Source organism: Carcharodon carcharias, chromosome 19 (assembly GCF_017639515.1).
Source record: "Carcharodon carcharias isolate sCarCar2 chromosome 19, sCarCar2.pri, whole genome shotgun sequence".
NCBI classification, from domain to species: domain Eukaryota; kingdom Metazoa; phylum Chordata; class Chondrichthyes; order Lamniformes; family Lamnidae; genus Carcharodon; species Carcharodon carcharias.
In genome coordinates, this window is record NC_054485.1 from 89,988 (window position 1) to 117,058 (window position 27,071).

At 42.3% G+C, this 27,071-nt stretch overlaps 1 protein-coding gene across 2 annotated transcripts in view; it reads left to right on the forward strand.

Moving 5' to 3' along the window:
- Positions 1 to 27,071, forward strand: part of tmem39b (transmembrane protein 39B) — a 115,754-nt gene that overhangs the window by 20,181 nt on the left and 68,502 nt on the right. For both annotated transcript variants that reach the window (XM_041212089.1, XM_041212088.1), the window contains exons 2-3: positions 2,580 to 2,762; positions 15,424 to 15,643. In XM_041212089.1, the coding sequence (XP_041068023.1) occupies positions 2,635 to 2,762; positions 15,424 to 15,643 (348 nt within the window). In that variant the 5' untranslated portion in view covers positions 2,580 to 2,634. The remainder of the gene's footprint in view (positions 1 to 2,579; positions 2,763 to 15,423; positions 15,644 to 27,071) is intronic.

Consider the following 27,071-nt stretch of genomic DNA (forward strand, 5'->3'; position numbering starts at 1 on the left):
GTCCCTGACCACTGACCAACTCTAAGGTTTTACCCAACCTAAGGGGAGTGACTGCTAGTATCATATCTTATTCTAAGTGCTACAGATAAAGAGCTTTTATTTCATTAACTACTTTGTATGGTTCCAGTCTCACTTTGTCTTTACCCAAAACTCTACACTGTTTTGTTGCCTCAACTTTTCTCTTAGATTTCTAAATCTCCCTTCATCTTATCCCTACCCACCCACCACCCTGTCCTGCTGTTAATATAAAGCCCTATCCACACTCCCAGGTATACCTTTTGTGTTGTAACCATTCTATGATTTATTTCATCTGAAGATTGATTAGAATGCTGAATATTGTAAAGCCAAAAAACTTGCTCAGACTCAATTGTAGTTTGCAGCATGTGAGGAAAACTTGTAGCTTTAGAATTTCAATGAAGATGCAATTTAAAAGCTCAAAGTATAACGTGATTTTTTTTGAAAGAGCCTAGCTAAAAATTTACTAAGCATAACATGTGATTCGGCAAGAGTAATTGAGATAATTAGTAGAGTAGTTCAAAGTGCATTGAACAGTAAGGACTGATCCTGGAGCTACAGCAGGCTTGCAATTATGCTTTGAATTGTGTATTTTTGCATTGAAGTTTATCATTGAATTGAACTTACCTTTTCACCATTTCCCCAATAGTGTGCTGGTAGCAGAGCACTGTGTCTAAGCAAAGCATATAGTGTTAAAATGTAGTGTATGCATATATGGCTGACTAGATATGTGCATTGCCTCATGTGGAAGGGATCAGGGAGATCTCCAATTCGATCATCGGTTGTACTAATTTAGATAATCTCCTTGGGAGTTGATAAGAGCACTGCATTAGTGATATTGGCGATCTGGACTAGGGAGAAGTAAAATCAGCTTGAGTTCCTGATTCTGATTACTATTCAGTAATCAGTAGTGGAAAATGTGTACATGTGAACTTTCAATGAGGACTGGACTAAGCTTCACAGTGCTGCTCATTATATAACTTAATTTTAAAACATTTATTTGTTCATAGGATGTGGGTGTTGCTAGGCCAGCATTTATTGCCCATCCCTAAATGCCCTTGTTCAGAGGGCAGTTAAGACCATAAGACATAGGAGCAGAAATTAGGCCATTCAGCCCATCAATCATGGCTGATAAGTTTCTCAACCCCATTCTCCCGCCTTCTTCCCGTAACCTTTGATCCCCTTACCAATCAAGAACCTATCTATCTCGGTCTTAAATACACTCAATGACCTGGCCTCCACATCCTTCTGTGGCAATGAATTCCATAGATTCACCACTCTCTGGCTAAAGAAGTTTCTCCTCATCTCTGTTCTAAAAGGTCTTCCCTTTACTCTGAGGCTGTGCCCTCGGGTCCTAGTCTCTCCTACTAATGGAAACATCTTCCCCACATCCACTCTATCCAGGCCTTTCAGTATTCTGTAAGTTTCAGTCAGATCCCCCCTCATCCTTCTAAACTCCATCGAGTATAGACCCAGAGTCCTCAAACGTTCCTCATATGTTAAGCCTTTCATTCCTGGGATCATTCTCATGAACCTCCACTGGACCCTCTCCAGGGCCAGAATATCCTTCCTGAGATACGGGGCCCAAAATTGCTCACAATATTCTAAATGTGGTCTGGCCAGAGCCTTATAAAGCCTCAGCAGCACATCCCTGCTTTTATATTCCAGTCCTCTCGAAATAAATGCCAACATTGCATTTGCCTTCCTAACTACCGGCTCAACCTGCAAGTTAACCTTAAGAGAATCCTGGACCAGGACTCCCAAGTACCTTTGCACTCCAGATTTGAATTCTCTCCCCATTTAGAAAATAGTCTATGCCTCTATTCTTCCTACCAAAGTGCATGACCTCACACTTCCCCACGTTGTATTCCATCTGCCACTTCTTTGTCCATTCTCTTAACCTGTCCAAATCTTTCTTCAGCCTCCCCACCTCCTCAATACTACCTGTCCCTCCACCTATCTTTGTTTGTTCATAGGATGTGGGCATTGGGGATTGAGTCCACATTGCAGCGGGTCTGGAGTCACATGTAGACCAGACCAGGTAAGGACGACAGATTTCCTTCCCTAAGGACATCAGTGAACCAGATGGGTTTTTACAATAATCGACAATGGTTTCATGGTCATCATCAAACTTTTTTCCAGATTTTTATTGAATTCAAATTTCACCCGTGTCCCCAGAGCATTACCCCGGGTCTCTAGAGTACCAGCCTAGTGACAATACCACTATGCTACCGTCTCCCCAAAGCTAATAGCTCTGTTGGTCTAAATGTGTAGATGTGAAGGGCCTACTTGTGGTAGGTATTGGACACAGTTGGCACCTGTGGAGCCAAATCCTAGTTGGTGACTTCACAGGAGGAAGTGAATGAACTGGGGGAGGGAAGATTGGATTCAGTTTTTAAAATTCTGTAACTTATTGTAAAGTCTTCCTGCAGCTCCTCTTCGATATGGAAGTAATCTTTTTATACAATTATAATTGTTTCATATGTAGTAGTGGATTTTCTATCTTTTTATAAAACATTACTCAAATGATGGTGTAGCACTCACATTGTTTTATTCAATTATAGTAAGCCCCCGTACCAAAGGTAAGCTCCAAAGCTGAAAAAAGTGCCTTTCATTGGCATGGCAGGGGGCAGAAGAGGGCCAAGTCGGACATCCTACTGCAGAACACCACTCAATGAATCTGGAACAATAGGGGGCTCCAGCTATCCCACCAGCTCACCCATTACAGGAGTGCGATCGAGGACCAGGTAACGAGCTCCCTGAGGGAGGAATAAATAGTGTATTATTCCTGAAAATATATCTAGCAAATAGCAACTGATTCATTTAATTTCTTCTTTAGCAATTTCGATCTCGTGTGTTTGGTAGTGAAGCACTTTCAAAATCTTGTATTTGACTTAGAAGTAGAGTTTAAAGTGAGCAATGCAGAAGTCTGATAACACATTCATTATTAATTATGTTCAAATGATTTTAAAATATCTATCTGCCTTTACTGAAATCTGCTGTTTAACATATAAAATAGAACAAATATACATAACAATTCTTCACTAACTTATTATTAAAATGAATCTTGGATTTAGATGTTGAAAAATTGCTTCCCTATTCTGGCCCACCTTCCTTTGGAGATTCATTTCTGCCCTTCTGAAGGCTGGTAAACATTTTCGTGAGGAGTGCAGGCCTCTCTTCTTGTGCTGTGTTCCTGTGAAGCTGTGTTGTGGGAACTCCTGAAAAAGGGAATCCATAACTGCGCCTCTTCAAATTGATGGACTTGTAGGACCTTGCAGCAGGTCTGCTATAGAATCATTCAGCATAAGAGGCCATTGTAGTCCCACTACCTGCTCTTTCCTCATGGTCCTGAGAATGTTCCTTTTTTTTAATTTCAGGATATACCCATCTCCTTTTTGAAAGTGAGAATTGAATTTGTTGTTATTATCCTTTTGGAATATGCATTTCAGATCTTCATAATGTACTGATTAAATTTTTTCTCATCTCCTCCTGGCTTGAGCTAACTATCTTAAACGTGTGTCAAAAAGCAGAATACTACAGATACTAGAAACCTGAAATAAAACCAGAAAATTCTGGGGAAAATCTCAGCAAGTTAGGCACTATCTTTAGAGAGAGAAACCAAGTTAACTTCAGCTCTGGGACCTTTCATGAGAACTGGGAAAAGTTAGAGATGTAATAGAGCAAGGGGTGGGTGGGACAAGAACAAAATAAGGTCTGTGATAGAGTGGAAGAAAGGAAAAATTGAATGACAGAAGAGTTAGTCTTCCAGAGCCAAAAGTAATGTTGATGGGACAGGAAAAGAAACAAAAGATGTACCCAGAGCAGGTGTGCTACTGGCTAAAAAGAAACTGAAGCAAGGAAAGTAAAGGAAACAAAATGGAGGACAGAGTTTACAATCTGAAATTGTTGAACTCACTGTAGAGTCCGGAAGGCTGTAATGTGCCTAACTGAATGATAAGATACTGTTTCTGAAGCTGATGTTGAGCCTCACTCGAACAGTACAGCGGCCAAGGACAGAGATGTCAACATAGTTATGACCTGGCAGATGATGTGTGCCAGGCAGATCAGATCCATGAGGGAAACTTGATCATGCGATCACAACTGTTATTCAATTTGTATTTTGTTTCGAGATGTGTGCCCTGAATTCAGAAGTCATAAGACTACCACAACTTCAGAGATTCTTAGAAAACTAAATTAAACATTTATTAACAAAAGAAAAGATTTCAAGCACATACATAGATCTCCAAATTACTACAACAATAACTCCTCAAACCCCTGATTAATCTGGCTTCCAGTTATACTTTTGTTAAGGCAACATTAAAAACAAAAAGATTTAAACAGACCCAGGTAAAGCAACACAATACCCTGCATGGGAGAATTCAAAGTGAATTTTCTCAGCTTTGGTTCTTGTAGGCAACAACTTGATGCATAGAGGCTGGAGACTTTTCACATTTGTGTTAGATCTTAGAATGCCTTCTCCTCTGACACACAGCCTCATCTCCTTTATACATGTTTCTCCCTTTTTAATGTAAATTCCATTGTTCCAATATGTCTTTGGAACTTTACTTTTCTCATGATATAAATCTTTCATACAACTAATTTTATCAGTAACCTTTTGGAAAAATAAACACACTGTTTGGCTTGGCTTCTTCTGGCTAGGTGTAACATCTTACCATCTCTTTGAAATTCAAACTACTCTGGTTTACCTAAAAATGCAAATTTTCGTTACACCTCACATTCTAAAACTTTTGCCATGCTTATGTTTTTATCTTTTCAAATCTAGCTTTGTGATAACTCAAAGCCTCCAGACCAGCTGTCTCCAATTCAATTAAGTCTCTCTCTCTCTCTCTCACACACACACACACACACACACACACACACACTCTATCCAAACCCCACTATTAGCCTACCTTTTATAATAAATCACAATATTGTGAGAATTATTATATTTTCATGACAGCATGAGAGTAAGGTGGAGAATTAGAATAATAGGCCGCCGGAAGCTCTGGATCATGCTTGTGGATAAAATTGAAGTGTGCCACACACCAGTCACCCAATCTACATTTGGTCTCCCCAGTGCAGAGGAGGACCACATGTTGTGAGCAGCGAATGCAGTAGACTAGATTGAAAAAAGTACAAGTAAATCAGAGTGGGACTAACATCCTTGCGGGCAGGTTTGCTCGTGCTGTTGGGAGGAGCTTGAACAATTCGGCAGGGGAAGGGAACACAGAATGTTAGCAGAATAGGGACACATTATAATACAGTCAAACAATCAAGTCAGAGGGAGTACAGCTGCATTAAGTTTCAAGGCTGTAAGGCAAGGCTGGATGGCCTCTACTTTAATGCCAGGAGTATTACAGGTAAAATGGATGAGTTAAGGGTGAGGATTGACATGTGGAATTGTGAAATAGTAGTCATCACTGAGACATGGTTGAGGGAGGGGCAGGATTGGCAGATCAACATTCCGGGATATAGAATCTTCAGGTGAGACGGGAGGGGGTAAAAGAGGAGGAGGCGTTGCATTATTAGTTAAGGAGTCAGTTATTGCCGTAAGGAGAGATGATATCTTGGAGGGTGCATTGAATGAAGCTGTGTGGATAGAGCTTAGGAATAAAAAAGGGGAAGTCACATTGTTAGGTGTTTATTAAAAACCCCCAGATAGTCAGTGGCAAATTGAGGAGCAAATATGTGCACAATTTGCGGAGGTTGGTAAAAACAATAACAATGGGGTAATTATATTAGGTGATTTCAACTTTCCCAACATTAATTGGGATAGACATAGTGTTAAGGGCTTGGATGGAGTGGATTTCTTGAAATGTGTACAGGAGAACTTTTTATGTCAATATGTAGAGGGTCAGTCAAGGTACGGCGCATTACTGGACCTAATTCTGGGGATTGAAGCTGGACAGGTGGCTGAGGTGGTGGTGGGAGAGCATTTTAGTGATAGCAACCACAACATGGTGCAGGTTAAGCTTGTTATGGACAAAGAAATAGACAATTTGCAAAAAAATGTTTTGGATTGGGGAGAGTGGATTTTAGTAAAATATGGCAGGATCTGGCCAAGGTAGACTGGGAACAGTTACTTGTGGGGAAATCTACAGAGGAACAGTGGGGGGTGTTCAAAGAGGAAATGGGGAGGCTACAGGCTCAACATGTTCCCACTGGGGTGAAAGGAAGGAGTAACAAGCCCAGAGAACCATGGATGATCAGAGATATTCAGGATACAATGAGAAGGAAAAGAGAGGCTTTTAGCAGGTACAATGGAAGCAAATCAGCGGAGGCATTAGTGGAGTACAGACAGTGCAGTGTTGAGTTTAAGAAAGCAATTAGGAGAGCAAAGAGGGGATATGAGAAAGCTCTGGCTGGTAAAAGTAGGGAAAATCCCAAGAAATTCTATAAGTATATCAATGGGAAGAGGATAACCAGGGAAAGAGTAGGGCCCATAAGGGACCAAGGGGACAATCTATGGGTGGAGCCAGAGGACATCGGTAGAGTGTTGAACGAATATTTCACATCCATCTTCACCCAAGAGAATGAGGATGAAGGTATCGAACTTGGGGAGACAGACTGCGAGGTTCTTGAGCAAATTGATATAGGGAGTGACAAGGTATTGGAGGTGTTGGCAGGCTTAAAAGTGGACAAATCTCCAGGTCCGGATGATTTGCGTTCCAGACAGCTGAGGGAGGCAAGGGAGGAGATCGCAGGGGCTCTGACCCAAATTTTTAATTCCTCTCTGGCCGTGGGGTAGGTGCCAGAGGACTGGAGAACAACTAATGTGGTTCCGCTATTTAAGAAGGGTTGTAGAGATAAGCCAGGGAACTACAGGCCAGTGAGTCTCATGTCAGTGGTAGGGAAACTACTGGAGAAATTTCTGAAGGAGAGAATCTATCTCCACTTGGAGAGGCAAGGTTTGATCAGGGATAGTCAGCATGGCTTTGTCAGAGGGAGGTCATGCCTAACAAATGTGATTGAATGTTTTGAGGAGGTGACCAGGTGTGTAGATGAGGGGAGTGTAGTTGATGTAGTTTATATGGATTTCAGCAAAGCCTTTGACAAAGTCCCACATGAGAGACTTATAAAGAAGACAAATGCACATGAGAGGCAGGGTAATTTGATAAGTTGGATTCAAAATTGGCTTATATGAAGGAGACAGGGGGTGATGACAGAAGGATGCTTTAGTGACTGGAAGCCAGTGTCCAGTACCACAGGGATCTGTACTGGGTCCCCTATTATTTGTCATTTATATAAACGACATAGATGACTATGTGGGGGGTAGGATTAGTAAGTTTTCGGATAACGCAAAGATTGGCTGGGTGATTAACAGTGAGGTTGAGTGTCTTGGGCTTCAGGAAGATATGGACGGGATGGTCAAATGGGCAGATAAATGGCAGATGGAATTTAACCCTGAAAAGTGTGAGGTGATACACTTTGGAAGGAGTAATTTGACAAGGAAGTATTCAATGAATGGCATGACACTGGGAGGTTCTGAGGAACAGAGGGACCTTGGCGTGTGTGTCCATAGATCTCTGAAGGCGGAGGGGCATGTTAGTGGGGTGGTGAAAAAGGCATATGGGACACTTGCCTTTATCAATCGAGGCATAGATTACAAATGTAGGGAGGTCATGTTGGGGTTGTATAGAACCTTGGTGAGGCCACAGCTAGAGTACTGTGTGTAGTTCTGGTCGCCACATTATAGGAAGGATGTGATTGCACTGGAGGGGGTGCAGAGGAGATTCACCAGGATGTTGCCTGGGATGAAACATTTAAGTTATGAAGAGAGGTTGGATAGACTTGAGTTGTTTTCTTTGGAGCAGAGAAGACTGAGGGGTGACCTGATCGAGGTGTACAAGATTATGGGGGCATGGATAGGGTGGATAGAGAGCAGCTGTTCTTCTTAGTTGAAGGGTCAGTCACGAGGGGACATAAGTTCAAGGTGAGGGGTAGGAGGTTTAGAGGGGATGTGAGGAAAAACTGTTCTTACCCAGAGGGTGGTGAGGGTCTGGAATGTGCTACCTGGGAGGGTGTTGGAGGTGGGTTGCCTCACATCCTTTAAAAAGTACCTGGATGAGCACTTGGCATGTCATAACATTCAAGGCTATGGGCCAAGTGCTGGTAAATGGGATTAAGTAGGTAGGTCAGGTGTTTCTGAAATGTCGATGCAGACTCGATGGGCCGAAGAGCATCTTCTGCACTCTGTGATTGTGTGAAATCACTGCTTCACCTGGAAAATTGTTTGGGGCCTTAGACAGTGAGGAGAGAGGCGGTAAAGACACTGGTGTTACAACTACATTTGCATGGAAAGTGCCGTGGGAAGGGGGCAAGAGGTGACTGAGGAGTGGACCAGTGTATCGTTAAGGGAATGTTTCAATGGATCATTCTCCACCATTTCTGTCATCTCCAGCATTATACCACCACGAAACACATCTTCCTCTCTCCTTCCCTTTCAGCATTCTGAAGGGACCATTTCCTCCATGATACCCGTCAGCATATAAACAATGAACAAAAACCAGATGTCTCCCATAGCAAATGAAGGAAATTTACCCAGAGTATTGCTTGTGCATCGCCCAATGATTAATGATACTTTTCTTGCAGCAGGGAGACTAAAGTTAGAGAAGCGGTTCTGTAAAATGATGATGCCATATGTCCACCTTGAGAAACGATGGAGTGCACCCAGGGTTTACGTCATTTCTGGATTGGATATTGTCTGGTGTGACTGTAGAGGCTAATTCGTGAGTGGCAATCCCTTCCGCAGCTGGCACAGATAAATAGCATTGGCCTGAGGTCAGCTAATGTTTTTTCCTTCTGACGGGCTCTCTTTTCCGCCATCTGGTCATTTCTTTTGTCCTCTGCTTTTTCCACGCCCTTCCTAACTGCTTGTCTCCAGGCATTCTGGTCAGCAGTGAGGACTTCCCATGCATTGACTCCAATCCCGTCAACTTGAGGCCTCGCTTGCAGACACCCTTGTATCACAGACGTTGGTGACCTGTTGGAATCGTGCTGACTGCAAGCTAGCTGATGCAACCATCATCTATTTGGCTCACATGGCCCAGCCAGTGGAGTCGCCGCTGACTCGAGGGCAAACACGCTGGGATCCCTGCACGCTGGTGAACTTCCATACTCGACACTCTGTCTTGCCCAATATTCACCTGAGGCAATGGAGGTGGAAGCTGTTTAGCCACTTTTCTTGGTTTGCAATAGTAGTCCGTGCCTTGTGTTAGGAACTAGGGATAGTTTAAGTAAGTTAGATTTGTATTTGTGGACGTTAGGAATGAGTATTGACATTTAAGTTTGATTTGTATTTTTGTATTAAAACAGGGCGGAATTTGAGTTATAGTTTCACTTTAAAAGATGCCTGCATTTTAATTAAGTTTTATGACTCCTGATGGGGAGTTAAAACAAACAAGGTAGAAAAAAACTGCTGTTGCCTAGCAACAGAGGCCCACGCAGAGAGATAGAGAAGCCGAAACCAGTTTGAGTTCAGTTGAAGCCAGGTGCCAGGAGAAGCTGGACACAGGAGAGAGAACTGCAGGAGCAGGTTCCAAAGCACTAAAGAAGAAAGTCCACAAAACCAGGGAGTGGAACAGGAAAGGTCCAAAGAGGACAGTTAAGTCAAAGGTTAAGGACAGGAACCTGGAAAAGATCCTGTTAAGTGAAGCTATAAGTGAGGAGCAGAGAGGAAGGTTGCCAGCTTAAAGGGAGAAAGCTGCAGGAAGCAGACTTACAGCAAAATATGCTTGCGAGAAGCCAGAAGATCTGAGGAGACAGCCGTAGGCCTGTAAATCTTTACTATGGGCATGTGAAGCAGTAGTGTTCTGTTGGCATGGCCAAGTCTGGGAGAGAGTGCTTGGAAGGAAGATTGAATGCGCAAGATGATCCAGGGCAGAGGAAGATGGGAAGAGGAGTTCGAAACCCTGGAGTGGACCCTTGTGGAAGGTGCCCAAGAGAAAGCATCATTTGGGAGAAGATTCCAAAGTGAGTTCTTCGAGAGTGGAGATTGGAAACCCTCTTGTGAAAGACAAATTTCAATTAGACTGTTGCGCTCACAGTGTGACAAGGGTATGGTGGGGGAAGTTGATGAGAGATCCATAGCATCTGTTTGGGGTGGCATCTGCCACTTGTTTTCAGAGTGTGATGTCTTACCACAGGTCACCTATTGGTTTACATGGCTTGTGTGCTTACTGTGAACATTAGAGTATAAGATAGCTTTTGTAACTTTTGGAACCTTCCAAATCTGTAAAGGTGTAGTTGTGGGTGAAGAAGTATTGTACTGTAGTTCATTTTTTCTTGTTTACTAAATTATTTATTCTTTTGTGATAAGTTCATCAGCCGACTCCTGTTACTCTGTTCAATAGCCACTCTCTACGTTCCTAAACTAAAAAAAGGTAGTATCCATCAAGCCGGATTCCACCTTGGGATCTGACTTGTCCAGTAGTAACATTAACTGGGATCATAACACTTGCTACTGTTAAGGAGGGTGCTAAGAACACAAGCCTGGTACACACAGAGCTTTATATTTTTGGTTATTTCCATAAAATAGTACCATTCAAACTGGCATGTATTTGGATGTAGTCAAGATAAGTATAATGCAGTGTTTATTAATATTAGACAATTTTCATTTTGGTTGCATATTGGTTTAACTCTTTTACTTCTGAAAGCTGGGCTTGAATCTACTGGCATGTAAGTTTCATCTGTATTGTAAAGGCACTACATTAAATTAATTTGAACAGCCTATGTTAAGTTCCACAGGCCTACAATTTGCTATCAATTGAGAGAGAAGACATAGTTGATGTGGGAAATAGAAAAATTCCCATTTGTGCCCTTGAGTGGTATGATGGGGAAAAAGGTTTACTGAAAAAAGAGACATTTTTGTTAAAGCTTTTCATCTTGCACTCAGGACAATTCGCCAGAAAATACCATTGTAAAGGGAAACAACATATTTAGCCTGTATGAGAAGAGAATGCTGATTGGTTGGCAAGTGGACTGTGATTGGTAGAGGCATTGCTATGGAGAATGCATCAGCTGATAGTGACTGACAGTTAACTGCCAAGCATTGTTTAAAATTTAAACCAGTCAACTTGGCACAGATTGGTCAAGACATTACCTCGGGGAATGAACCAGTGAATGATTGTCACTTATTTTCTTTAGCTGAAACAGGCGCATTGTGTGTCCATGTTCTTACTGTCTGCAAAGATCAGGGCCCTGTGTATAATATATGTAGCTTCCAGTACATGTAAATGCCCCATTGCGAGCCCGACTGACAATCTTAAATTGGTTGTCAGCATAGTCCTTAGCACGTTGAGGATTATTTGGCAAATGTTGTCCAATTGCAGAATCATATCTAATGTTGGACACTGTGTTTTGAGTTTTGCAAGCACGAGCTGGCTGGGTACAGTCTGTACCTTGCCCGTTGCGAACAGTGCTGGGACAGGCTGTTTGATACGATCCACCAGTCTTTGGGACGTACGGCTTACGTAACTAGCATCACACTGGCACTGAAATTCATACACCACATTACTCATTTGTGCGATAGGCAGAACGTCTTTTTGGCTTGACGCAGCATCCTGTTAGTGGTGAATACCACTCGTGTTGTGACTGCATGTTACTCAAAATGTTGAGATACCTTGCCCTTCCTGGGTAATCTGAGGTAGAGTGTGCACTTTATAAGGGGCGAAAGTGACCGCCTTGGGATTGTTCATGAGTTTGTGTGATACACAGCATGAAATAATCATAAAAGCAAAAAACTGCGGATGCTGGAAATCGAAAATAAAAATAAAAATACCTGGAAAAACTCAGCAGGTCTGGCAGCATCTGCGGAGAGGAACACAGTTAACATTTCGAGTCCGAATGACTCTTCAACAGAACTAAGTAAAAATAGAAGAGAGTTGAACTATAAGCTGGTTTAAGGCCAGGGGTGGGACAAGTAGAGCTGGATAGAGGGCCAGTGATAGGTGGAGATAACCAAAAGATGTCATAGACAAAAGGACAAAGAGGTGTTGAAGGTGGTGATATTATCTAAGGAATGTGCTAATTAAGGGTAGAAAGCAGGACAAGCAAGGTACAGATAGCCTTAGTGGGGGTGGGGTGAAGCAATCGAAATAGGCTAAAAGGTAGAGATAAAATAATGGATGGAAATACATTTAAAAATAATGGAAATAGGTGGGAAAAGAAAAATCTATATAAATTATTGGGGAAAAAGGGGGATCAGAAAGAGGGTAGGGATGGAGGAGAGAGTTCATGATCTAAAATTGTTGAACTCTATATTCAGTCTGGAAAACTGTAAAGTGCCTAGTCGGAAGATGAGGTGCTGTTCCTCCAGTTTTTGTTGAGCTTCACTGGAGCAACGCAGCAGGCCAAGGACAGACATGTGGGCAAGAGAGCAGGGTGGAGTGTGAGGGAACGATTCCTGTGGAATGCTGCAGGTGGGGGGTGAAGGGAAGATGTGTTTGGTGGTCACATCATGCTGGAGTTGGCGGAAATGGCGGAGGATGATCCTTTGAATGTGGAGGCTGGTGGGGTGATAAGTGAGGATAAGGGGGACCCTATCATGTTTCTGGGAGGGAGAGGAAGGTGTGAGGGCGGATTCCCTCAATTTAGTCTACTGCATTCGTTGCTCCCAATGTCGCTTGCCATTTTAACACTCCACCCTGCTCTCTTGCCCACATGTCTGTCCTTGGCTTGCTGCATTGTTCCAGTGAAGCTCAACGCAAACTGGAGGAACAGCACCTCATCTTCCAACTAGGCACTTTACAGCCTTCCGGACTGAATACTGAGTTCAACAATTTTAGATCATGAACTCTCTCCTCCATCCCCACCCCCTTTCCGATCCCCCCCTTTTGTTCTCCAATAATTTATATAGATTTTTCTTTTCCCACCTATTTCCATTATTTTTAAATGTATTTCCATCCATTGTTTTATCTCTAACTTTTGGCCTATTTCGATTCCTTCACCCCACTCCCACTAAGGCTATCTGTATCTTGCTTGTCCTGCTTTCTACCCCTAATTAGCACATTTCTTAGATAATATCACCACCTTCAACACCTCTTTGTTCTTTTGTCTACGACACCTGTAGGCTATCTCCACCTATCACTGGCCCTCTATCCAGCTCTACTTGTCCCACCCCCACCCCCCCTAAACCAGCTTATATTTCACCTCTCTTCTATTTTTACTTAGTTCTGTTGAAGTGGCATGAAATGATCTGAACTGGGTAGCCATTATCTCACAGGATGTCTTTGATGCCCTCTATTTCAGCATCAAGCTTTCATGGTGAGCAAATGGCTCGGGCCCTTTTTTTTATTTGGCTGTTGCCCATCTATAATTGCCCTTGTTCAGAGGGCATTTTAAGAGTCAACCACATTGCTGTGGATCTAGAGTCACATGTAGGCCAGACCAGGGAAGGACAGCAGATTTCCTTCCCTAAAGGGACATTAATGAACCAGATAGGTTTTTACGACAATCGGCAATGGTTTAATGGTTATCATTAGACTTTTTAAATTCCAGCTGTTTATTGAATTCAAATTTCACCACCTGCCGTGGTGGGATTCGAACCTGGTTCCCCATAGCATTACCATGGGTCTCTGGATTACCAGTCCAGTGACAATACCACTACACCACTGCCTCTGCCTTTACCATGTTTACATTACCCTGGGTCTCTGGATTACCAGTCCAGTGACAATACCTCTACCCCTCCACCTTTACGAGGTGGTCAATAAAGCCAATCTTATAGCCCGTGGAACTGTAAGAATCCACATGTGTGTATTGTACACCGCGGTAGAGAACCCCCAGCAGATTTCTGAACCAGTACCTCAAGGAAAGGGAGTTCATATGACTGCTCTGTTTCAAACATGAATTTGAGTACAGGATGGACCCCATTAAGACATGCAAGGAAATTATTACATGCAGCTGCTGATTTAAATATAGTAAATGTATCATCTACATATTGGAAATATGCAAGGGGTAGGAGGTTAGGTGTCATTCCATCAAAGACACGTTTCTCATGGAACCCAAAATAGATGTTTGCGAGAGCTGGGTCTAGAGGCCCGTGTATTTGGGCGTACATGGTGTCATTAAAGCTGAACTTAATTTACGCTGTACCCTACACTAGGTCTGAGGTGCGCAAATTTGTTTCATTTTTCGATTTGATCTGTTTATGCCACTATATTGTTTCAATAGATGACCACACCATAAACACTACCCGTTTGAAACATGTCTGCTACCATAAGCTCACTTCAGTGGAAGCAGTTTGGCAAAGCAATTAACTTCGCCACAAAACGCTAACACATGATTCCACAATTGGACAACATTTGCTGTATAATCCTCAGTGTGCTAAGAATTATACTAACAGTCAACTTAATATTGTCAGTTGGGCTTGCAATGTGGCACATTAACGTGTACTGGAAACTACATATATTAATAGACAGGGCCCTGTTCTTTGCAAACCGAAATAACTCAGAATGCACCTATTTCAGCTGAACAAAATAGGTGACAGCCATTCGCTGGTTCATTCTCCAGGGCAAAGTCTTGACCATTTGGAGTCATAAGTTGCCAGGTTTAAATTTCAAACAGTGTTTGGCAGTTAACTGTCAGGCACCATCAACTGGTGCATCCTCCATGGTCGCGCTTCTACCAATTAAACTCCACATGCCAACCAATCAGCACTCTCTCTTCTCATACAGTATATATATATGTTGTTTCTTCTGACATTGGTATTTTTTTGTGAATTGTCCTGATGAGTGCAAAATGAAAAGCTTCAACAAAAATGTCTCTCTTTTCCTCAGCAGTACTCAAGTTCTGTACTACCAAGAGAGGGCTTCAAGAACATTAGGGCAAAATAGTGAGAATTTGACTCTAGCCTAACGTTAGAATATTTGCTGACTGTGGATATCCAAATAGGGAAGGCTGTGGCGTAGTGGGATTGTCGCTGGATTAGTAATCCAGAGACCCAGGGTAATGCTCTGGCGTCCTGGGATTGAATCGCGCCATGGCAGATGGTAGAATTTGAATTCAATAAAAATCTGGAATTTAAAAAGTCTAATGATGACCATGAAACCATTGTCGATTTTTGTAAAAACTCATCTGGTTCACTAATGTCCTTTAGGAAATCTGTTGTCCTTACTGGTCTGGCCTACATGTGACTGCACACCCACAGTAATGTGGTTGACTCTTAAGTTCCCTCTGAAATGGCCTAGCAAACCTCTCAGTTGTAACAAACCACTACAAAGTCACAAAAAAGGAATGAAACCGGACGGACCACCGGACCATCGACCTAGGCACCAGAAACCACAAAGGCAATCGCAGCCCTGCCGACCCTGCAAAGTCCTCCTTACGAACATCTGAGGGCTTCAAGAAATGATGAAATATCATGTTTTGACCAGTGAACAACTGCAGTTTTTTGATTTTTGTCCTTAGGAGTGGCTCAGGAACTGGCTTGACAAGCCCTCCTCTCGCAACCCAGACTGTGATCCCTCTGAAACACAGTAAGATTCCTGAATTACCTCTTGAGAAAGGCATTCTGTTCGAGCTTCACCTTCTCTTCTGCCACCTCATTGCTTTGTTTGTTCATTACATCAACATCTATAAAACAGTATGGTGGTATCCTCCAACTCATCCACCTGCACTTACGTCACTGGTGAGTATGAATTTATTGCTCCTTGTGATCCAGTAAGTGTGAGTTCTTTTGGTCAAATGGTTCAGTGGAACCCAACTTTTTCTTGGACTGTCTAAAATGCTAGTGAAACTTAATGTTGATAAGAGCTAATATACATATGTTCATGTTTACTGTGCTCTGAAACTTATAGCATTGTGATGGTATACTCTTATTATTAGCCATGCTGTCTGACTGCATCCTAAGTACCAAATGAGGTGTTTCCAGCCTGGTCATGGCATAAGAACATGAACTTAAAACAAGAATAGCCTTTTCACTATCAAATCCACGTCTACAACAATTAATGCAAAATTTACACAATCATAAACTTCTCCCTGGTTGCCAGGGAGTTCTCTGTACATTTATCTGAACTCTCATGTAAATCTAAATGCTTCTCAGTCCCCTTTTTGATGGTGTTGATCTAGAATTATTCATTTTTATTTGACTACACGCATCATTATTTTCTTTACAGAAAAAATGGGATTTCTAGTAGTCTTTGCACCCCTGACTGTTTTGATGCAATTTGCTGCTACCAGTACAAACACAGTTCAGGAGCACAAGCCAGTTGATGATCCTGATGATACAAGGTTTTTATTAATTGAGGAAGGTAGCAATTTTTCTTTATTCATTCATAGGATATGAGTATTGCTGACAAGGCCAGCATTTGTTGTCTATCCTTAATTGCCCATGAGAAAGAATGATGCAGGCAGTCTAATGCACAGAACTCAAATTCATCTCATCACTTTGAGGGGAATCTTGCTGTTTTCACATCCGTCATTTGAGATGGTGTATAGCAAGTACATTTCCTCTTTCAACCATGTTATAATTCACATCAGTAGGCCTCATCCATTTAAGGGACTTCTCTCCATGCTTAGAGTTCTAGGGTCAATTGAATTTTCCTTACTACCACTAATATTTAAGAATATTTAACTTGGCTCAGACTGGGGAATCACAGCCAGGATCTCCATGTTTTGTATAGCTAGGATTTTACCACTGAGTATCAAAACAGTCCTACAATTTAAAGAATTCACATAGGACACAATTATGATTTGGCAGCTCTAGAATGAAAAAGACTTGCATTTGTATAAAGCCTTTCATAACCTCAATGTCTAAAAGTGCTTCACAGCTAATTAAGTACTTTTGAAGTATAGTCGCTGTTGCAATGCAGGAAATGCTACAGCCTATTTATGCACTGCAAGTTCACAGAAATAGCAGCTGATAAACTGTTTCAGTGATGGTGATTCAGGGATAAATATTGGGCAGGATACCTGGGATAACTCCCCTGCTCTTCTTCAAATTTGCTCCGTGGGATCTTTTGTCATAGGAACGTAGGAAATAAGAGCAGGAGTAGGCCTGTTGGCCCCTCGAGCCTGCTCTGCCATTCAACTAGATCATGGCTAATCTTTTACCTCAACGCCATTTTCCTGCACTATCCCCATATCCCTTGATGTTTTTAATATCTAAAAACCTATTGATCTCTATATTGAACATATTCAATGACTGAGCCTCCCCAGCCCTCTGGGTAGAAAATGCCAAAAATTCACCACCCTCTGAGTGAAGAAATTCCTCCTTATCTGAGTTCCAAATGGTCTATCTCTTATTCTGAGACTGTGTCCCATGGTTCTAGGCCTGTCCCCATCCCCCAGCCAGGGGAACATCATCCCTGCATCTGTCCCGTTGAACCCTGTGAGAATTTTGTGTGCTTCAATGAGGTCACCTCTATTCTTCTAAACTGTCCACCTAAGATGGCAGACTGATGTTGGTTTAAAGCCCCATCCAAAAGACAGCGCCTCCAATAGTGCAGCACCTCCTCATTACTACACTGGACTGTCAGCCTAGAATTTTATGCTCAAGGCTCTGGAGTGGGAAGTGACAAATGAAAGTGCTACCAACTGATCTACAGCTGACTACAATATTTAACCACAAATGTCCTTAACATTCAAGTTCTGTTGACTTAAGTCTTGGACTTTTCCAGTGAAGATCAGCAGTCTATTTTGTCATGCAGAGGTTCTAGATACATTTTTGCAGATAAAGTTCCTTTTTTTTGTCAACCTTCCTTGTGGTGCTTATTTGATGTCTGGTTGCTCTCTGAGGTGAACTTCCCTCAATAGCCACATGGCATTAGTTTGTATTTTTTTTGACGTGTTTGCGTTTTGTTACGAATGGTCCCCGGGTGAGGTCCCTAAATTTATTATGATCCCGGGTGAGATACCCCAAATTGTTAATTTCCTGAACGGGACCCCAATTTTGTTATGCTCCCAGATGAGGAGGAATGGGCTGGCTTCCCTCCTTTAATCAACACCCTTGGTTGGTTGCAACAAGGTTAATTTAAAAAGGATCCATTGCCCCCGAGGATACCTTTTCCCAGTCGAAATATATTTGTTTTAGAAGGAGCCAATTTAATCAGACTTTCTTGAGTCAAAGAAATAGTAGGTTTATTCATTACTGCAAACTCAAGAAAAAATAAAAACACAACACACATGCACACAGATCAGAAATGAGAAGTTGAGTCCAAAAATAAAAGTTAAAAAAAGATATATGAGTCAGTCTTTGGATTGTCTGTGAGGAGTAGATGGAGAAATGTTGCGGCCATTAAGTTGAGTGATTCCAGTAGACCTGCCGTTGGCAGTTGAGCAGTTGGTTTGGAGATGCTGGGTTCTGCAGGTTAGCTGAAAGAGCTTTTCCTTTTTGACTATTGACTTGCCTCCACCAACGAGAGAGAGGAGAGGTTTTTACCTGTGAGCTACAGTGATGCCTGGTTGATGTTTTTCTGCTGTGATCCTCACAATAGATGCTAGCACACCAGAACTAGAACACACGGATCAGGTTAGCAGCTGGCTTTTTAACCCATTTCCTTGTGTATTCCTGGAAGGGAAAAAACAAACATGTCCTTCATCCAGAATCTGTTTTCTTTCAACTCAGGTCATGTACACATCCTGAGATATAACTCAACTGGAGATGCTTTCTGCTGAGATGTGGTAGTCAGTCTGCATTGTCTCTGCAACCACAGGAGTTTAAAGTTCAGTCTTTTGCATTGCATTTCTCCCTTTCAAATGTCTCTGTCTGAAGTAGGCCTTGATGCTTCTTTAGGTGCAACATTCCATGTTCTCTCTGGAGTATAATTCACACAGGAATTTTCCAGAAAGTGGTCACTTTATGTTCTCAGCCAGCTTCTGCTTGTATGTCTTTTTGAAAAACCCATGTCTTCCTTAAAAGGTCAATATGCCTGTAAATAATTCAGGACTGTGATCTGCTGTCGTGACACTTTTGATATTGGACTCTTGAGTTAAGCTTTGCTTATTCATCTGATATATTAAGCGTGGAACTTAAATGAGGCACTGAAGGGAAATCATCACTGAATCCAGAATGAGAAACTGCTTTCAGGGAAGAATTTTGAGGAGGACATTTTAAAATTTTAAACGTTCATTGAAAAAAATTTGGGGACAGCTGGTAGTTAATGGCTACTCGGGTAAGAATAATGTAAAGCTTTATGCTGGAGTATTTCTTTTAAAGTATGCATATGAGGGTTTTAAGAAAATGTTAAAAGTTCTAATACTAGATAAGCTTTCCAATGCAATGTAAACTTGTATGTGTTAAATTCTTCCTGAGGATACAAAAATGTGTGTAAAAATGCATTCTCCAATATTTTACCTCAAAACACTACTGAATAGTACACTTAATGGCCAATGAAGTGCATTATTAGACTTAACGGGCAGGATTTTTATCTTAGAGTTGGGTAGCTTTAAGTCAGGAAATTTCCTGCCTCGGCACATCCGCCTAGGGAATAAGTGCCCCGAACAGCATGATTTTTGTTCTGGGGTGGGTAGGCTGGGTGGAGAGAATGGGTGAGGGATACAGTGAGGCCCACTGCCCCCAAAAGCAGATTGGAGGCAGCCACAGGGGCACGCCGAGTGCCAAGGTAGGCTGGTTAAAAGGCCCACCCCAGTTCTCTGGCACTTTGTCCAAGTTGTTTTCTTAAATATTAGGCCCTCTAGTCCTTATGCCTCTCGCCCCACCCACTCCCCATCCATGGTAACCCATGCCCCTCTACCCACTCCCGATGGCTCCTCATACCCTCCATGCCAATCCATGCTGCCCACTCATCCACAAGCTCCTTTATAACCCATGCCAATTTGATGCCAACCCATGCCACCCACTCATCCCACCCACTCATCCCTATGGCCTCTTAATGCACCTATGTCAACTCATGCCAACCCATGCTCCCCCACCCACCACTCTTGGCCCTTACACACTCAATGCCAACTCACCCAGTATCTACCATGGGCAGACATTGGGAGCCATGCTGAGATGAAATAAAATAAAGTTCTAAGTATCTATTTTAGTCTTCATTTATTAAAAAAAACTTATTCATTAAGGCCCATTCAATACATTTAAATTCCCTCAAGAATTTAATTCCTTTTTAAAAACAAACATTTATACTCAGCACCTCACCTCAAAGACAGCTAATCCTTTCATAACCTCTTAGAGCTGCCAATCAAACCATGAGCTTACGACACTCCCTACTGTGATAATAACAGACGGTGGAAGCAGTCAAGCAGTAATAATGCTATAATGAAAGTATTTAGGGTTATGTCAGCAAACATCTATTGAAACTGCTAGAACAGATTTTATTCACTATCACAGACATGGGCAGGCAGTTTTTTAATTCAAAATTTAAAGGGTAGGGGATTTGAATAACTTGACAACTTGACAGTTCTAAATATCTGCCCTTCACAAGCATTTATGTCATCCACCATAAAGTCATGAAACACACACTGTTGGTTGAGGCTTGTCCTATGCATTGAATTTAAGTGGCTCAGTTGATTTGTAATTTAACCCTTTGTGCTTCATATCCCACTCCCTTTCCCCTACCAATGAAATTGTCGGAAATAAGGGGTCGGGGGACTTTGAATCTTGATCCTGTCCACTGTCAGAGACTCTGCGAAAATCAAGCTGGATGAAACATCTGTTTATAGTTCTTTTCATGATCTGAATTAACATATCAGGAGGCAAGAAAGGAGCTAGGGAGAAAACAGGGAAGATAGTTTAAAAATAAGGGGTCTCCCATTTGAAGGGAGATGAGCAGAAGCTTTTTATCTCAGATGAGGAATTCTCTTCCCTAGAGAGCAATGGAGGCTGGATCATTAAATGTATTAAAGACAGAGTTAGATAGATTTTTGATTGACAAGGGAGTAAAAGGGTATGGGGGTAGACAGAAAAGTAGAACTGAGGCCACAATCAGATCAGCTCTGATCTTATCAGTGGTGGAGCGGGTTTGAGAGGCTGACTGGCCTATCCCTGCTCCTAATTCATATGTTCAGAGGCCAATTAGTCTGACACGAGATGTTGAGAAAATGCTGGAATCTATTATTAAGGAAGTATGACGTTGCACATAGAAAATCATTGTATGAGTAGACAGAGTCAGCATGGGTTTACAAAAGATAAATTGTGTTTAACAAATTTATTAGAGTTTTTTGAGAATGTAACTAGTAGGGCAGATTACCAGCAAACAGTGGATGTATTATACTTGGATTTCCAAAAGACATTTTACAAGGTGCCTGAAAAGGTTAATAATGCAACGTAAGGACACATGAAGTTGGGGATAATATATTAGCATGGGAACAGGGATTTGCTAATGAACCTGAAGCAGAGAGTAGGGATAAACTGAGCATCTTCAAGTTGGCAGGTGGAACTAGTGGAATACTGCAAGGATCAGCATTGGAGCCTCAACTATTTATCATCTATATTAATAATGACTTGGACAAAGAGACTGAGGATAACGTATCCATATATGCTCATAGTACAAAGCTATGTGGGAATGTAAGCTGTGAGGAGGACACAAAGAGAATGCATATACACAGATTAAGTGAGTGGACAACAAAATGGCAGATGTAATATACTGTGGGGAAGTGTAACGTTATCCATTTTGGTAGTAAGAATAAGAAAGCAGAATAATTTTTAAAAGGCATGAAACTTGTAAATGTTGATGTTCAGAGAGACTTGAGTGTACTTTTACAAGGAACAAAAAGTTAGTATGCAGGTACAGCAAGCAATTATGAAGACAAAAGGCATATTGGCCTTTATTGCAAGGGGATTGGAGGACAAGAATAAGGAAGTCTTACAACAATTATTCAGAGCTTTGATGAGACCATACCTGGAGTACTATGTGCAGTTTTGGTCTCCAAACCTAAGTGGAATATACTTACATTGGAGTTACTGGAAATGTTCACTAGATTGGTCCCTGGATGAGAGACTGAGTAAATTCGATCTGTACTCTCTGGGGTTTAGAAGAATGAGAGGTGATCGCATCGAAACATATAAGATTCTGAAGGGGCTTAATTGCGAGGTTGTTCCCCCTTGCAGGGGAAATGTAGAATACAGGAGCAAAGCCTCAGGATAAGGGTGCGATCATTTAGGATAGACATGTGGAGAAATTTATTCACTGAAGAGGATTCTGAATATTTGGCAATGTCTACCCCAGAGGATTGTGGATGCTTCATCCTTTTGTATACGTTCACGTTGCTCCATTTAATGTTATTCTGCTTTAATTTCAGTCAGTTAATGGGGCCTATATTCTTGTTTAGCATCGCAAGATTCATTTTAAAGCGTTTCCCGCCGGTCTAAGGTAGGGCCGTGTGACCCAGTCACTGCCATTTTGTACAGGCCTCTCTGGCTGTCTGACCCTATCTCATGCTGCTGACCCTCTAGCTTGCGGCCTTTGCCCCTCCCTGATTCACCCATCCCTGATCCTTCTCCTCACCAAGTCTCCCACTCCCTCACTCTCCCACTCAACGCTTCCCTCTCCTGAACCTGTGCTCCTGTTCAAGATCGAGATCTGATCAGAAGCCGGAGTTCCGGGTTGTGAAAGTGAGGATCTTGAGGGTGCAGAAGTTCCGAGCTTGGGCAGTTATAATCAATGTACTTTATAAATGCTTCCACTCACTGCTTCCCTATCCTGAATGCTCCCTGTGAGCGAGGGCTATGGAGATGAGTGGCAGAGCCATGAGTACCAGTACTGCTGCCCTTGGTTTTCACCAGGGAGCCTTTAGTCACCAGGCTCTGGGCTGCTTGAGCTGCCATTTGTTCCTGGTCATGTCTCAGCTACTGCCTGATAGCATCTTCTTGAATGTAGATATTGTACTGAAGTTCATTCAAGAGCACAGGAAAATATACGGTTGATAAGTACTCCCTACTCTTTCTCATTCACTTAACCAACACATGAAAAGAAACAAAAAGTACACAAATTGGTGGTGGGGTCAGGAGGTCCAAGATCCTTAGGCAGCCTTGAAACACATGTTCATGTGCTCACCTGTCTGATTCAGCAAAACAATGATATTTAAGCTGCTACAGCTGCATCTCACTACTCTTCTCCAGAACCTTCACTTTCAGCGAGGTTTTGTTTTAATATTCCTTCACGGGATGTGGGCATCACTGGCTAGGCCAGCATTTATTGCTCATCCCTAATTGCCTTGAGGAAGGTGGTGTTGAGCTGCCTTCTTGAACCGCTGCAGTCCATGTGGTGAAGGTACACCCACAGTGCTATTGCGGAGAGAGTTCCAGGATCTTGACCCAGCGACAGTAAAGGAACGGCGATGTATTTCTAAATTAGGATGGTGAGTGGCTTTGAGGGGCACTTGCAGGTGATGGTGTTCCCATATATCTGATGTCCCTGTCCTCCTAGGTGGTAGAGGTTGCGGGTTTGGAAGGTTTTGTGAAGGAGGCTGGTGAGTTGCTGCAGCGCAAGACGCAGATGGTACACACTGCTGCCGCACTGTGTCAGTGATGGAGGGAGCGAATGTTTAAGGTGGTGGATGGGGTGCCAGATAAGGGACCTGCTTTGTCCTGCATGGTGTCGAGCTTCTTGAGTGTTGTTGGAGTTGGACTTATCCAGGCAAGTGGAGAGTATTCCATCATACTCTTGAACTGTGCCTTGTAGATGATGGACAGACTTTGGGGAGTCAGAAAGTGATTTACTCACTGCAGAGTTCACAGCCTCCGACCTGCTCTTGTAGCCACAGTATTTACATGGCTGGTCCAGTTCAGTTTCTGGTCGATGATAACCCCCAGAATGTAGGTTATGCGATGGTAATGCCTTTAGATGTCAAAGGGAGATGGTTGGATTCTCTCTTGTTGGAGATGGTCACATTCGATATTAACTGCTGCGCAAACCAAATCTCAGAGGGAAACTTTGCTTATGGGCCATGCATTTTTTTTGTATTCTGAAACGAGAAGGAAACATACGGACACAAAAATAAAAATACCTGGAAAAACTCAGCAGGTCTGGCAGCATCTGCGGAGAGGAACACAGTTAACATTTCGAGTCCGTATGACTCTTCAACAGAACTAAGTAAAAATAGAAAACAGCTGAAATATAAGCTGGTTTAGGGGGGGGGGGGCAAGGAGGGTGGTGGGACAGGTAGAGCTGGATAGAGGGCCACATGGAAATACATTTAAAATAATGGAAATAGGCGGGAAAAGAAAAATCTATATAAATTATTGGAAAAAAAAGGGGGGAGATCGGAAAGGAGATCCTCCATCCCCACCCCTTTTCCGATCCCCCCTTTTTTTCCAATAATTTATATAGATTTTTCTTTTCCCACCTATTTCCATTATTTTAAATGTATTTCCATCCATTGTTTTATCTCTACCTTTTAGCCTATTTCAATCCCTTCCCTTCAGCCCACCCCACTAGGGCTATCTCTACCTTGCTTGTCCTGCTTTCTACCCTTAATTAGCATATTCCTTAGACAATATCGCCACCTTCAACACCTCTTTGTCCTTTTGTCTATGACATCTTTTGGCTATCTCCACCTATCACTGGCCCTATATCCAGCTCTACTTGTCCCACCCCCACCCCCCCTAAACCAGCTTATATTTCACCTCTTTTCTATTTTTCCTTAGTTCTGTTGAAGAGTCATACGGACTCAAAACGTTAACTGTGTTCCTCGCCGCAGATGCTGTCAGACCTGCTGAGTTTTTCCAGGTATTTTTATTTTTGTTTTGGATTTCCAGCATCTGCAGTTTTTTTGCTTTTATCTCCTTTATAAATGTTTAACTATAAATATCTAGTAATATTACCCAAGCCAAACTGCTGTATTTTTAATAAAGGCATGCCACATGACCACAAACTCTCTCTCCCACCCTGCTGTGGAAATCCAAAACTTCAGAGCAAGACTGCTTATTGCAGCCCAAGACTTTTCTGGCTTGTCTGGATGGCTGACTCAAACTGCATCTTCTCCCAGCTTCGAGCTGTTTTCAGGAGACCTTCCTCACACAGCTAACAGCCAAACACTATAGCTAATAGCTCCATCTCACAGCAGCTCAACCCCTAAGCTCTCCACAGTAACTCTTAAAATAGTTTTTTACTCTATCATCTCAGGTTACATTGTTCTCGCACCTCTTTGAAATTTAAATCCTTCCAAATATAAAATCTTTCGTGTTTCTATTTTGTCTTTGCTTTCGGGTTTTCTGTTTTTCTGCAACATGCAAACATGTTTCTTGGTACCTCTGACTCCCCGTCTGTATTCAAACAAACACTCAAGCTATCTAAAAATGCAAATGTTAGAGCCAACCTATTCACTTGTACCTCAAAACTAATGCCTCTATCCTTTCACGTGTTAAACCCCCAGCCAACCTGTCTTCTATTAACCTTTGCCCAGCTTAATTTAGTCTTTTACATGTGCACACACAGATGCATAGACTTCTTTACAGAATAACACAATATTCTCCAAAAATATTTTAAAAATTAATCTCCGTTTCTCACCTCCCTCCTTGTTTAAAAAAAACCATCATAATTCCAAAAAACATTGTTTCATTTTTCAACCCACTTCATATTCGCTACTAGATTTATCAAACTATTATACAATAGTGTCCGTGTACCAACCATGAAAATATATACAAGTATTTTTTATAAAAATAAAGTTCATTCCAGTCCATTCTCTATTTTCCAATGTCCAAGTTCTTTTGAATTTTGACAACGAATCTGCATTCAAATATTCTCATCAGACCACATGTTTAATTTGTAAATTTAAACTGTTGCAAAAATAAACTGCACCTAAACAGTCTGGCATTTTTGGTTGAAAACTTTTCCAGAAGCTTCAACGGATTGTGGTCAGCATGTATAACTGTCTCTGAAGAATTGTTTGCAACATACATTTTTGTTATGATGTGGCAGGTGATATGTGCCAGGTGGACCAAATCCACAAGGGAAACTCAATCACACTATCGCAACGGTTTTGCAATTTGTATTTATGACGAGAAGATTTGTGCGCTGAATTCAGAAATAATAAGTCCACTGACAGCAGGGGAGGTGATGGTATAGTGGTATTGTCACTGGACAAGTAATCCAGAGACCCAGGGTAATGCTCTGTGGACCCGGGTTCAAATTTGAATTCAATAAAAATCTGGAATAAAAAATAAATTGTTGTAAAACTCATCTGGTTCACTAATGTCCTTTAGGAAAGGAAATCTGCCGTCCATACCTGGCCTGGCCTACATATGACTCCAGACCCATAGCAATGTGGTTGACTCTTACCCTCTAACATGGCCCAGCAAACCACTCAGTTGTATCAAACTGCTACAAAGTCACAAAAAAGGAATGAAACCAGATAGACCGCCTGCCATTGACCGGAAATGACAACCGCAAACACAGCCCTATCGACCCTGCAAAGTCCTACTTACGAACATCTGGGGTCTAGTGCCAAAATTGGGAGAGCTGTCTCACAGACTAGTCAAGGCCTGACATAATCATCCTCGAGAAATCATGTCTTACAGATAATGTCCCATCACCTTCCCTGTGTATGTTTTGTCCCACTGGTGGCACAGTGATAAACAGTCGGGAGGGAGTTGCCCTAGGGATCCTCAACATTGACTCCGGACCCAATGCAGTCTCATGGCATCAGGTCAAACATGGGCAAGGAAACCTCCTGCTGATTACCACTTACCAGCCTCCCTCAGCTGATGGATCAGTGCTCCTCCATGTTGAACACCATTTGGAGGAAACATTAAGGGTGGCAAGGTCGCAGAAAGAACTCTGGGTGGGGGGCTTCAGTGTCCAAGAGTGGCAGGGTAGCACCACTACTGACCAAGCTGGCTGAGTCCTAAATGACATAGCTACTAGACTGGGTCTGTGGCAGGTGGTGAGGGAACCAAGAGGGAAAAACATTCTTGAGCTCATCCTTATCCACCTTCACATTGAGGATAGTGCCACACAACGCAGTGGAGGCTATCACCATGCTAAATGGGATAGATTTCGAACAGATCTAGCAACTCAAGCCTGGTCATCCATGAGGCGCTGTGGGCCATCAGCAGCAGCAGAATTGTTCTTGAACACAACCTGTAGCACAGCATATCCCCCACTGTACCATTACCATCAAGCCAGGGGATCAACCTTGGTTCAATGAAAAGTGCAGGA